This window comes from Gorilla gorilla, chromosome 15 (assembly GCF_029281585.2).
Source record: "Gorilla gorilla gorilla isolate KB3781 chromosome 15, NHGRI_mGorGor1-v2.1_pri, whole genome shotgun sequence".
Lineage (NCBI taxonomy): Eukaryota > Metazoa > Chordata > Mammalia > Primates > Hominidae > Gorilla > Gorilla gorilla.
Window position 1 is genome coordinate 81078916 of NC_073239.2, and position 13157 is coordinate 81092072.

The window sequence follows — 13157 nt, forward strand, 5'->3', positions numbered from 1 at the left end:
AGTAGCCCAGAGTACAGGCATGCGCCACCATGCCCAGCTAATTTTTGTATTTTTTGTAGAGACAGGGTTTTGCCATGTTGCCCAGACTGGTCTCAAACTCCTGGGCTCAAGCAGTCCTCCTGCCTTGGCCTCCCAAAGTGACAGCAGGCGCCCAGCCTGCTGTCAATGAGATGTAGAATTGCTTTCTGTTTTTAAACGTTATATGGCTAGGCATGGTGGCTCACAACTATAATCCCAGCACTTTGGGAGGCTGCAGTGGGAGGATCCCTTGAGTCCAGCAGTTTGAAAGTAGCCTGAGCAACAAAGTGAGATCCCCACATGTACAAAAAAAAATTTTTTTTAATTAGCTGGGTGTGGTGGCACTTGACTGTGATCCTAGCCGCTGGGGAGGCTGAGGTGGGAGGATCCTTTGAGCCCAGTAGGTCGAGGATACAGTGACTCGTGAATGCACCACTATGCTCCACCCGAGATGACAGAGTAAGACTGTCTGTAAAAAGTAGACAAAATACATAAATTTTAAAACTTTATATAAGCAGTACTATATATAACGTAATTTTTTTTTTCTTTTTTTAAGACAGAGTCTCCTTCTGTCACCCAGGCTGGAATACAGTGGCGCAATCTCGGCTCACTGTAACCTCCACCATTCGGGTTCCAGCAATTCTCGTGCCTCAGCCTCCTAAGTAGCTGGGATTACAGGCGTGTGTCATCAGGCCTGGCTAATTTTTTTGTATTTTTAGTAGAGATGGGGTTTCGCCAAGTTGGCCAGGCTGGTCTTGAACTCCTGGGGCCTCAAGCAATCCACCTGCCTCGGCCTCCCAAAGTGCTGGGATTACAGGCGTGAGCCACAGCGCCTGGCCTACAATGTAACTTTTTTCCCTCATTTTGATTTGGAGTCATAGATGTTGGTACCTAATGCACATTCATTCTCACTGCTGTATAGTATGCATTATAAGAATATATAACAATTTATATATCCCTTCTGTAGTCACTTGGTATTGTCAGTTTTTTTTAAACTTTTGCTAATCCGGCAGCTGTGAGATAGTATCTCTTCATAGTTTATTAGTCAGTTGCACATTTTTTTCATATTTGCCCTTTTGTGGATTGCCTATTTGTGCCTTTTACTGATTTTTTTCCATTGGGCTATTTGTCTTTTTCTTATTGAGTTGAAGGAGCTGCTTATTTATTCTAAGTATTCCTCTTCTACTGAGTATATACATTGCAAATGTCTTTTCCCATCTGAGAGCCTGTTTTTCTACGTTTTCCTTGGTATTGCTGGCTGAACAAAAGATATTTTGTTAATGTGGATGAATTGGTCAGTATTTTCCTATATGATTTGTATTTTCCGCTTCCTTTGCAAAATCTTCATACTAAAGTCATAAAATACGTGCTTACATTCTCTTCAAAAAGTTTTTAGTTTTCGATTTTCACATTCACATATTTATTCATTGAGGAATTGATTTTTGCATACGTTTTAAGGCAGAGATCCATTGTCTAATTTTATTCGTATGGATAGCCAGTTGTCTTGGTGCCTGTTTATTGTCTAATGTCAAATACCAAATTTCCATAAACGCAGGATTTGTTTCTCAGTTCTCTGTTCCATTGGTGTGTGTATCTCAGCTTTAATATCAAACTCTTGATTACTGCACTTTATTGTAACACATCTTTATTTCAGGTGTGATGTATACCCACACCTTGTTCTCTCACATTACTTTGGATGTCCCTGGGTCTTTGATCTTCTGTAACTTTGAGGAACAGCTTGTTAAACCATGAAAAGTTCTGATAAGAGTTTTAATTGAATTGCATTGAATTTTAGATTAACTTGGATAATTTTTTTTAGTATTCCTGCTCATGCTCATGACTGTGGTATATATTTCCCTTTGGTCATATTATTTAGTTGTTTTCACTAATGGTTTATAATTTCTTTTTTTTTTTGAGATGGAGCTTCGTTCTTGTCACCCAGGCTGGCGTGCAGTGGCACGATCTTGGCTCACTGAAACCTCTGCCTCCGGGTTCAAGGGATTCCCCTGCCTCAGCCTCCCAAGTAGCTGGGATTATAGGCACCCGCCACCACGCCCAGCTAATTTTTGTATTTTTGGTAGAGACGGGGTTTCACCATGTTGGCCAGGCTGGTCTCTAACTCCCAACCTCAGGTGATCCACCTGCTTTGGCCTCCCAAAGTGCTGGGATTACAGGCCTGAGCCACCACACCCGGCTTATTCTTGTTATAATTTTCCTAATCACAAAAGATATATCTTTTGTTAGATTTATTTCTTGGTGCAATATTTTTGAAGCTATTGAAAATACTGCCTTTTTCTAATTATATTTCCTAACTGATTATTGCCGATGCCTAGAAATGTAATTGGTCTTTGCATATTTATGTTTAACCATCTTGTTAAACTCTTATGTTAATTCCAATAATTCGTTTATGTATTTTTTGGGGTATCTATGAGACCATCATCATCTGTCAATAATGACAAGGTTATTTTTGTTTCTTCTTTTTAATATACTTTTTTTTTCCTATTTTTCCTACACGGGTCAATACCTTCGGAACATTGTTAAGCAGAAGTATTAATAGCTGAGTCTTCCATTCTTGATTTTAGAAGAAAATGATTCTAACATTTCACTGTTAAATGTGATATTTGGTGGTGATGTGTCAGTCAGTGGCTTTATTAGGTTAACAAGATTTCTATGCCTAATTTTCAAAGTTTTTATCATCCCTCCTCATTAGGTTTAGAGCAAGACTTTGGTTAACAACGGAAATAATTTGGAGTCATGCTCTCAGCTGAAACACAGAGTTTCCTTCCATAAGGTCTGGAAACCTGTGCAGAACATGAAATGTAAACCCTTGAGCAGCCATAATTTTTCTCAAGTATCACACTTCTCAGTTTCCAGTGTGATCTTTTCACCTTTCATGGTCTCAGCATCCTATTTATCAGTGGAAAGAATCAGGGAAAGGCAAAAAGCATTGAGTTCGTTCAACCCGTGACCATATTCTGAAAAGATCCCAAGTAACCCAAAGCTTGTCCAGGTCAGTATGTTTCATCCCTGATTCACCTGGGGGAAATACGCTAGCCACTTGACCAATTTGAGCTTGACTTTCCTCCTCATAAAATTATATTCCCTTCTAAGCACAGCTGCAAAAAGAAAAAGATAAAAGATAAAAAAGAAAAATTATATTCCCACTACAGCCACGTTGAGGAATGGAATAATTTCCTTACATATATGTTTTATATATATTCTAACTTCACTATTATGAAAATTGCTACAATGGACATCTGTGTTTCATAACACTTGTCCAAAGATTGAGTCCTTGGAATAGTTTGGTTTTTAAATAATTTTTTGTATAAGTAAAATTTTTCTCTTATCAGTTCCTCTCCACAGAAGCAATCAATGTTACAAGTTTGTTGTATTTTCTTCCAAAGATAGAGTATGCATATGCAGGTCAAATTTTATTTATATACCCGTTCTTTTTTGGTCCTCCTTTACCCAAATGGTAGTACAGAGAAATGGGACTTGACAGTTCCACTGGTAATTGAGTCCACAGGCAAGGCTTAGATGCTGTCCTGATACTGCAGAGTCCAGTCAAATCCTGTGCAACACACCGCTTTTCGCAGCCAAACAACTTGAAATTTTACATCCCATGTTACGTAAAAAATTGGAAATTTTCAGGTATTCTTGTGGTATAGATAATTTATCTGGTTGAATGAAGATGGTGGAAACTTATCTGATTTCTCTTTGACAGTTTGGTTGCAAGTCTGGGGCAATTTAATTTATTTTTTTAATTTTAATTTTTATTTATTTATTTTTATTGATCATTCTTGGGTGTTTCTCGCAGAGGGGGATTTGGCAGGGTCATAGGACAGTAGTGGAGGGAAGGTCAGCAGATAAACAAGTGAACAAAGGTCACTGGTTTTCCTAGGCAGAGGACCCTGCGGCCTTCCGCAGTGTTTGTGTCCCTGGGTACTTGAGATTAGGGAGTGGTGATGACTCTTAACGAGCATGCTGCCTTCAAGCATCTGTTTAACAAAGCACATCTTGCACCGCCCTTAATCCATTCAACCCTGAGTGGACACAGCACATGTTTCAGAGAGCACGGGGTTGGGGGTAAGGTCATAGATTAACAGCATCCCAAGGCAGAATTTTTCTTAGTACAGAACAAAATGGAGTCTCCTATGTCTACTTCTTTCTACACAGACACAGCAACAATTCGATTTCTCTGTCTTTTCCCCACATTTCCCCCTTTTCTATTCGACAAAACCGCCATCATCATCATGGCCCGTTCTCAATGAGCTGTTGGGTACACCTCCCAGACGGGGTGGCGGCTGGGCAGAGGGGCTCCTCACTTCCCAGAAGGGGCGGCCGGGCAGAGGCGCCCCCCACCTCCTGGACGGGGCGGCGGCCGGGCGCAGGGGCTCCTCACTTCTCGGACAGGGCGGCTGCCGGGCGGAGGGGCTCCTCACTTCTCGGATGGGGCGGCTGCCGGGCGGAGGGGCTCCTCACTTCTCAGACGGGGCGGCGGGGCAGAGACGCTCCTCACCTCCCAGACGGGGTCACGGCCGGGCAGAGGCGCTCCTCACATCCCAGACGGGGCGGCAGGGCAGAGGCGCTCCCCACATCTCAGACTATGGGCGGCCGGGCAGAGACGCTCCTCACTTCCTAGAAGGGATGGCGGCCGGGAAGAGGCGCGCCTCACTTCCCAGACTGGGCAGCCGGGCGATGGGCGTCCAGGCAGAGACGCTCCTCACTTCCCAGACGGGGTGGCAGCCGGGCAGAGGCTGCAATCTCGGCACTTTGGGAGGCCAAGGCAGGCGGCTGGGAGGTGGAGGTTGTAGCAAGCCGAGATCACGCCACTGCACTCCAGCCTGGGCACCATTGAGCACTGAGTGAACGAGACTCCGTCTGCAATCCCGGCACCTCGGGAGGCCGAGGCTGGCAGATCACTCGCGGTTAGGAGCTGGAGACCAGCCCGGCCAACACAGCGAAACCCCGTCTCCACCAAAAAAATACGAAAACCAGACAGGCGTGGTGGCGTGCGCCTGCAATCCCAGGCACTCGGCAGGCTGAGGCAGGAGAATCAGGCAGGGAGGTTGCAGTGAGCCGAGATGGCAGCAGTACAGTCCAGCTTCGGCTCGGCATCAGAGGGAGACGTGGAAAGAAGGGAGAGGGAGGGGGAAGGGGAGGGGGAGAGGGAGAGGGAGCAATTTAATTTAAAGACAGGCATGATTGTTGACATTTTTATACAAACTGATCGTCAGCTCTAGTAAACTTCCACAAGAGACCTCATTCTATATATTGTTTGACTCCCTGCTTTTTTCATTTAGTCTTTGTGAACATTTTAAAGCTCTCGAGACATACAGCCAAATTGCTTTCCTTTCAGCTGTACATTTTGGTATCTGAAAACTTGCTGTGCAGCAGCACCATGGCAGGTTCTGGGCACTGAATCCGTGAGCAGTGTTGTCATGGTCCCTGCCATGTGTGGAGCTAATGGTCCAGTCTGCCAGAGAGACCTGTTCACCAGATAGCCACACTGTATGCATGGGGGGGGGGGGGGGGTATGTGTATGAATATGGTGAGTGTTAGAGGGGAAAAGAGCAGGGCAGTGAGAGTAAAACAGGAGTCTCAACCTTATCCAGTGACTGTACACTTTCCGATTGTCAATATTGTAAGTATTCAAACCAAACTGATTGAAACCTGGCCGGGCATAACTTGGTGGCCGAGCCAGCACCTCTGAGCAGGGCACTGGACAGGCTGAGCTTCCTGCCACCTGACTGGGAAACTCTGTCTGAAGCTCAGTGGTTTCCAGATCTCCAATTTCAAGTCAGTAAGTGGTACACCTCAGCTGGCAGGTGGCCCCCTTTATGTTATGTAGCTTTCCAAAGTGTTCCACTGTGGAATCTGCTGTCATCTACTTTACTGGAACCAATCGTGAAACCAAAAGTAGGTAATAAAAATGTTAAATACCTAATGATTTATCTTCTGAGAAAGGTGTTAATTCCTCAATCTTCATGCAACCTTTAAAAAGAATTCTCTGGGCCATTTTATTAAACATAAATTCTTGTTGGTAAGTTATGAAATCATGCCAGTGTAGCTTTTAGAACTCTGAAAATCAATCAGAATTAACATATTGTTAGGGCCTTTCAAACTTATCCCTGATTTTAGGCATAGTATCAGCAGGGCATGGTGGCTCACCCTTGTCATCCCCGCACTTCAGGGGGCTGAGGCAAGAGGATCACTTGAGGTGGGGAGTTTGAGATCAGCCTGGGCAAAATGGTGAGACTTCCATCTCTACAAAAAGATATAAAAATTAGCCAGGTGTGGTGGTGTGTGCCTATAGTCTCAGCTACTCTGGAGGCTGAAGCATGAGGATCACTTGAGCCCAAGAGGTCAGTCAAGGCTGCAGTAAGCCATGATCGTGCCACTGTAGTCTAGCCTGGGCAACAGGGTGAGACCCTGTCTCTTAAAAAAATAATAAAAATTAAAAAGGCATAGTATCTTATTTCAGATTTCATTTGACAGATAGGACTGAAGACCCTTAAAATGTGCCAAGTCATGAAGAATTGTAAGCACAGTAAAAACCTGGTAGACTCTTGAGTGTTTTGGTTGTTTCCTTTTACCTTCCCTGCTGTAAAAGTAAATCTCTTGAGTAAATCCTAGATTTCAGAAGGTTTCAATTTGACAGATGCTTCTTTTTTTTTTTTTTTTGAGGTGGAGTCTCACTCTGTCAGCCAGGCTAGAATGCAGTGGCGCGATCTTGGCTCACTGCAAACTCCGCCTCCTGGGTTCAAGCAATTCTCCTGCCTCAGCCTCCCAAGTAGCTAGGATTACAGGCGCGCACCACCGCACCCAGCTAATTTTTGTATTTTTAGTAGAGACGGGGTTTCATCATGTTGGCCAGGCTGGTCTTGAACTCCTGACCTCAGGTGATCCGTCCACCTTGGGCTTCCAAAGTGCTGGGATTACAGGTGTGAGCCACTGAGCCCAGCCAATGCTGCATTTTAAAAGATAGATGTTTCCATGGCCAGAAAAATATCTGCTAACTAATCTTTGCCAATTATTAGAAAAGTTTATTTTTTCTTCCGTTATACTTACTCATTATTTTCAAAAGTTAACCAAAAATAATTCCCTGTGAACAGAAGTTGTTGCTGTTACATGATTGCCACAATAGCAGCAATGCATTTCTTAGGGTTTTTTTAAATGGAAAATCACACTTTATCTGAAATGTAGTTTCAGGATTAAAAATTGTATGTGTGCATGTGTGTGTGTGTAAAGATTATTAGACTCCAAATACACTTTCCTCTAAATAAAGACCTATGTGACTTTAAAATAGAATAAATTCTATCAAAATCAGAGCTACCTGAGGAAATGAAAATAAAGGTAGAAAAGAGTTTTCCTTTGATAAGAAGGTGGTGGAGAACTGGCCAACCACAACTGCAGGCGCTCGTCTTGGCCTGTTTCCCATTCAGAAGGTCCCTCCCCCTCTCCTGGCCTCCCCTCCCCCAGAGTCTAATCAAAGGATTAGCCTACAGGTTTGGAAACAACAGCCGCTTGAGTTGAAGGCTTTTTACCCCCTTCTTGTGATTAAATGCAGGAACTAGAACAGTCTTTGGCTAGCTGGACTCAGAACTTGAAAGAACTTCAAACTATGAAGGCGGACTTAACCCGGCACGTTCTCGTGGAAGACGTGATGGTTTTGAAGGAGCAAATAGAGCATTTGCACAGACAATGGGAGGACCTCTGCTTAAGGGTAAGTCAGCTCACTGCAGGGCACGGCTGTTTGGGAGTGGATTGAAATGTCTCTGAAGGCCAGACAAAGTAGAAAGGAGCTTAATTTCATTGAACCGGAGGCCCTTTTCAGTGGGACCCCTGGCCCGGCCGCTGCTCCTTTAGAAGGCAGCAACATGGTTTAACAGATTTGACCCTTTTGTTTCTCCAGCGCTAAATGCTAGAACTTTGCACGCTTTTAATGAACTTTTTTAAAAAGTCACTTTAAGTGGAGACAGAAATTGCAATTCTGATCAGATGTGTAGACTGCTCTCTGGCTTGTGTAGGTGGCAAGTCCTAATCAGTGTATCAGAAGCAGGACCCAGTGAAGAGGTCCTTTACTGGGGAGTCTCTTCTGGGCCTAACAGCAGGAGTCTTACTTCATGCCCACCAGGCATGGGAGCATTTCATATGAGTACTCTGCATTCACAGGAACCTGATGTTTATTTCAAGTAGCTGGTTTCTAAAATCCTGTAAGAGAAATGATCAACTGCTATGTTGTCTCAATGGATCACTTCAACTTATTAAGAATGGGATTGTATTAATAGAGTATTATACGGTATAGGCTTGTGACAGGATCAGTATTGAATTAAGGGGTTCAAATAGTCTTAAAGATCTTTGTTTTAAGAACAGAGAATTCCAACGAAAATAAATTCCTTAATCTCATTTTTGTGAATTAAGAGATGTATTTAAAAAGTTGAAATTCAGACACGTTCTCCTTGATTTTAGTATTTAATATTCACAATGTACCCTAATTTTAAATGTTCTTTTAGAACTTTTCAATTTTTATACAAAAGAAAATGTTTAGAATGTATGAAAAGTGTTCTGAAAGTTAAGGTAGACAGGAAGACTGGGGCCCAGGTGTTCCTAATTGTTACTATTATGAAATCAATCAGAATGACAATGTGCAAAATGCCAGGATTTTTAAAAGATAAACAGATGCCCCGAGGAATGGAAACACAACACTTGTTTTTCTAGGATAGTTTTTCAAGCCTTTTTAACACGTTTGGCTGGCTAGGATATATAAGCATTCAGTATTTTCTCCTCTGAAAAGAGCAGAGGTTTCTTTATACACAGCAGGAAAATCTCAGAGAATTCAACCTTGGTTTCCTGGTCCGTATAGTGGGGTGTCAAAACTTTACCAAAAGAACTCTTAGCCACCCCTTTTAACGCTAAGATTCTGAAGATTCTTAAAACCTGGGAATACTTTTGTACATCTAGTTAGGCTGATTTGCATTATTTAAATTTATATTTAGTGAAATTTAAACCTTTAAGGAGGAGGACCCTTAGCTGATGTCAGTTTAGGGGTTACTTATGCATAATGGGGTATTGGGTATTTTGGGGTCAGCCTGCTTGCTGCAGACCAGCTGTTGATGATGCTTTTATGGTTTCCATCCAAAATCCAGTGCATAACGGGCAAGTGGGTTAAATGAGTGATGTACATTGTTTTTGGTTTTGCTTTGTTTTGAAGCATAACACTAAGGACATTTAAACGGCTGTAGTTTTCCTGGTCCATTTGCATTATAAATGTTTGATTGACATTCTATCTGGATTAATAGTTTTTAAGTTAAATAGGACATTGTCCTTATGTTGGTATAAGGATTTGATTCGTTGTTAAAAGGGCAAGGATTTGGGTTATATCTTCATCTAGCCTTTCCTGTTTCTAATTTTTAATATAACCAGATAGTAACACACGAGTATTGGATAAAACAATCCTTCCAATCAGCTACATTTCAGGTACAGTATTTATTTTGTTATTTTTTATGACATTTATCACAGGTGTAAGGAACTTCTGTTGATGCTAAACCCTAGGTTTAGAAGAGGCAAAACCAGACAAGGTTGAGTGTAGAGAGCTACTGATTAAAATGAATGAAACTCAGTTTTTTTGAGGGAGAGAAGGGGGTGCTTTCCTTCCTGGCTATACTCAGCTGCCAAATGTATTTTCATTTGCAGGTGGCCATACGTAAACAGGAGATTGAAGACAGACTCAATACATGGGTTGTATTCAATGAAAAAAATAAAGAGTTGTGTGCCTGGCTGGTGCAGATGGAAAACAAAGTTCTACAGACAGCGGACATTAGTATTGAAGAAATGATTGAAAAGTTACAGAAGGTAAGGGAGGACACCCAGGTGGATGTAGTTATGACTACCATGGAATTGTCGGCCCTCCTCACTCCTAAGCCCAAACAGGGGCAATGTTACAGGTGTTTCCAGTAGCATTTTAGAAATTTGAAGGGACTTCACTATTTTCGATCCTTTTGAGAGAACAGTTGGAAGAGAGGAGGTTCCAGAGAGATGGGAGTGTGAGACCATTGTCAGTGGGCATGGTACTGAGGAGAGTTGCTTTCTCTCCATTAGAAAGTTTCACCAGGGAAGGGGCTTACATATCCTTACATGTCAGCTGATACCCCAAGTGAGTTAGGGTTTCTCTAGTTGTTATTAAGAAGCTCCCCTTGGCCTGGCGTGGTGGCTCATTGCTGTAATCCTAGCACTTTGGGAGGCCAAGGCGGGTGGATCACCTGAGGTCAAGAGTTCAAGACCAGCCTGGCTGACATGGTGAAACCTCGTCTCTACTAAAAATACAAAAATTAGCCTGGTGTGGTGGTGGGCACCTGTAATCCCAGCTACTTGGGAGGCTGAGGCAGGAGGATTGCTTGAACCTGGGAGGTAGAGGTTGCAGTGAGCCGAGATGGTGCCATTGCACACCAGCCTGGGCAACAGAGCAAAAATTCCATCTCAAAAAAAAAAAAAAAAGAAGCTCCCCTTGTTAAAGGGGAGAGGCCAACAGCAGTGAGGCTCATAATTTTGAAATGGTCAGTGGTCTCCACAGGGAAAAGTAATAACATTCTTGCTGCAGTCACCTAAAACACCACCCAGTCAAACCTCTGGAAAACTGTAACCAATAGCAGCCTAATTAGTTATGCTCAGTTGTCCTCAGCTCCCACGTAGGTTATAAGAAATCTGTGAGAGGAAACAGAGGGCTTTTGAATTAAATAACTATTAAAAATAATTATTGCCTTACATATTTTGCTTTTGCCTGATGCGCGTTGCCTGACTTTTTAGCTACTCACTGAAAAGTTAGCTTCATTAGAAGGTATGAGGTTTTGAGACAGTGTCTCACTGTGCCGGAGTGCAGTGGCGAGATCATAGCTCACTGCAGCCTCAACCTTCTTGGCTCAAGGGGTCCTCCCACCTCAGTCACCTGAGTAGCTGGGACTACAGACATGTGCCAGCATACCTTGCTAGTTTTTTTAGAAGTGGGGTCTTGCTATGTTGCACAGGCTAGTCTTGAACTCCTGGACTAGAGTGATCCTCTTGCCTCGGCTTCCCAAACTGCTGGGATTATTGGTATGAGCCACTATGCCTGGCCAATTTTTTTTTTTTAATTTCAAGAGGTAACTCTGTATGTCTGTGGCTGGAGAAGAAATGAGTTTGGGCTAATTAGCCAGGCTTTATGTTTTGGTGCCTTTGCCAGGACTGCATGGAAGAAATAAACTTGTTTAGTGAAAACAAGTTACAGTTAAAGCAGATGGGTGACCAGTTGATCAAGGCCAGCAACAAATCAAGAGCAGCTGAGATCGATGACAAGCTCAACAAAATTAACGATCGTTGGCAACATCTTTTTGATGTCATCGGATCAAGGTAAGAAATGGGCTAAAAATGATTACTCTCCAGGAACAGTAATTACTTTACAGATCTAGTAAACTGAACCCAGTCTTCCTCTAAGATGATCCAGCAATTTTATAAGTTTACAGATTAAGGCAAAGTTTGATAAAAATGAGTGGAAATTCTTTCACTGTTACAAAAAGAATTATATGCTAGTATATCCCACCTTAATATTTTTTCTTTAGCTTACAACTTTACATGAATTGGAGTAGTTTTAGATGAAGAGTTGGAAAGTGATTTGGAAAGGGATCCTTGGGAGGGGGTATTGTTTAGAAATTCTGCCTCTGTGTTAGCATTGTGTGTCCCCACAGTGGAGCCATGCCCGTTGCTCCTGCCTCAGTATGGCAGATCAGGTAAGGGCACAGGCCTGGTTTCTGGATGCTGGGGGCCCATGACTGCCCCACTACTTGCACTCAAGGCAGGGGCAGGAGTCTACTCTTAAGTGTGTGGGCTCAGAGTGCCAGGTCTCCCATGGGTGTCTTGTCCTAGGATGTGGATTTGGGCGCAGCCCAGTCCTAAATCAAAGGACCACAAATCAAAGCTATATTGGCCAGTGCAATCTTATCAGAAATAGCGCTGATAATTTTATCTCTCCTCCCAAAATGATGATGATGCCCAGAGTTTTTCAATGTCTTCAAATTCCCTCTCTAAAGACAAACCTCAAGTGGATGTTTTTTCAGTGGCCACGTGGCATACAGTGAACAGTCACTTGGCCTTGGGACAACTTGTGCAGCTGTGCTTCCACTGGCCACACGGGTCCTTTCCATAGCAGTGTGCTCAGATGTTTTGAACAACACATAGAATTTGGAATATACAGGAGAACCTATAAGGTGAATAAAGAATTGGGAGGTGATAAAAGTAAGATACTTTTATCTTATTATTTAAATTTATTATTTAAATTAAATTTATTATTTAAATTATTATTTAAATTTAATAATTTAAATTATTAAGTTTGGCATCTTCTTTACCTCATTGTTGACTGGAAACCACAAGTGAACCTGAGTCAATCAACAGAGGCACTGAGCTAAATGCTATGAGAATTACAGGCAGGAAGTAAGTTGAGTCAGTTACATTAGTGGGAGTAGGTATCTGAGCAGCTGTAAAACCAAGTGGTTTGAGATGTCAGATCCCATCTTCCTGGGATTAGGAAGAGCCTTACAGAGGGGCTGCGTTCCCAGATGGTCCTGAATGAGGGATTGCGGTTACTGGTGGCAGAGAGAGAGACACATACATTGAGAGCAAACAGGTACAGAATAGAGCAGCATCGAAGCCGTTCAGGAAGTGATGAGAAGCCCCATTGGCCCCAAGCATAGGAGATGAGCTAGAAAGATGGGCTGGGGCTAAATCTTAGAAGACTTTAAATCTCTGCTAAATACTTGGCCTTCTGAAAAAATATCTGAGTCATGCCTGGTTCCTTAGCAGTGGCGGGTTTGCTGAAGACAAATATTAGGGGGATTTGGCTGGCAACATAGACTGGTCCAAATTCAACTTCTCTCCACAGCCAGTTGGGGGAAAAAAAACAAACCTACAGAAATGCACGATGGAAACCTAAGTAAGGATTAAGAGCACAAGTTTTGAACCATTCTTGACTTTCCCACTTATTCACTGTGGAAACTTGAGTATGTGATTTAACCTTTCTAGGCCTCAGTTGCTAAATCTGTAAAATGGGTCTAATTGGCTTACATCAGAGGCCGCTGGTGCTGTCTGCTGTGAGGATATGTGTCATGCCT

General features: G+C 42.7%; 1 protein-coding gene across 11 annotated transcripts in view; it reads left to right on the plus strand.

The window, feature by feature from the left end:
- SYNE2 (spectrin repeat containing nuclear envelope protein 2) overlaps window positions 1-13157 on the plus strand; it is a 374696-nt gene that overhangs the window by 324589 nt on the left and 36950 nt on the right. For all 11 annotated transcript variants that reach the window (XM_055362017.2, XM_063697890.1, XM_055362019.2 and 8 more), the window contains 3 exons: window positions 7589-7744; window positions 9715-9873; window positions 11237-11403. In XM_055362017.2, coding sequence (XP_055217992.2) covers window positions 7589-7744; window positions 9715-9873; window positions 11237-11403 — 482 coding nt within the window. The remainder of the gene's footprint in view (window positions 1-7588; window positions 7745-9714; window positions 9874-11236; window positions 11404-13157) is intronic.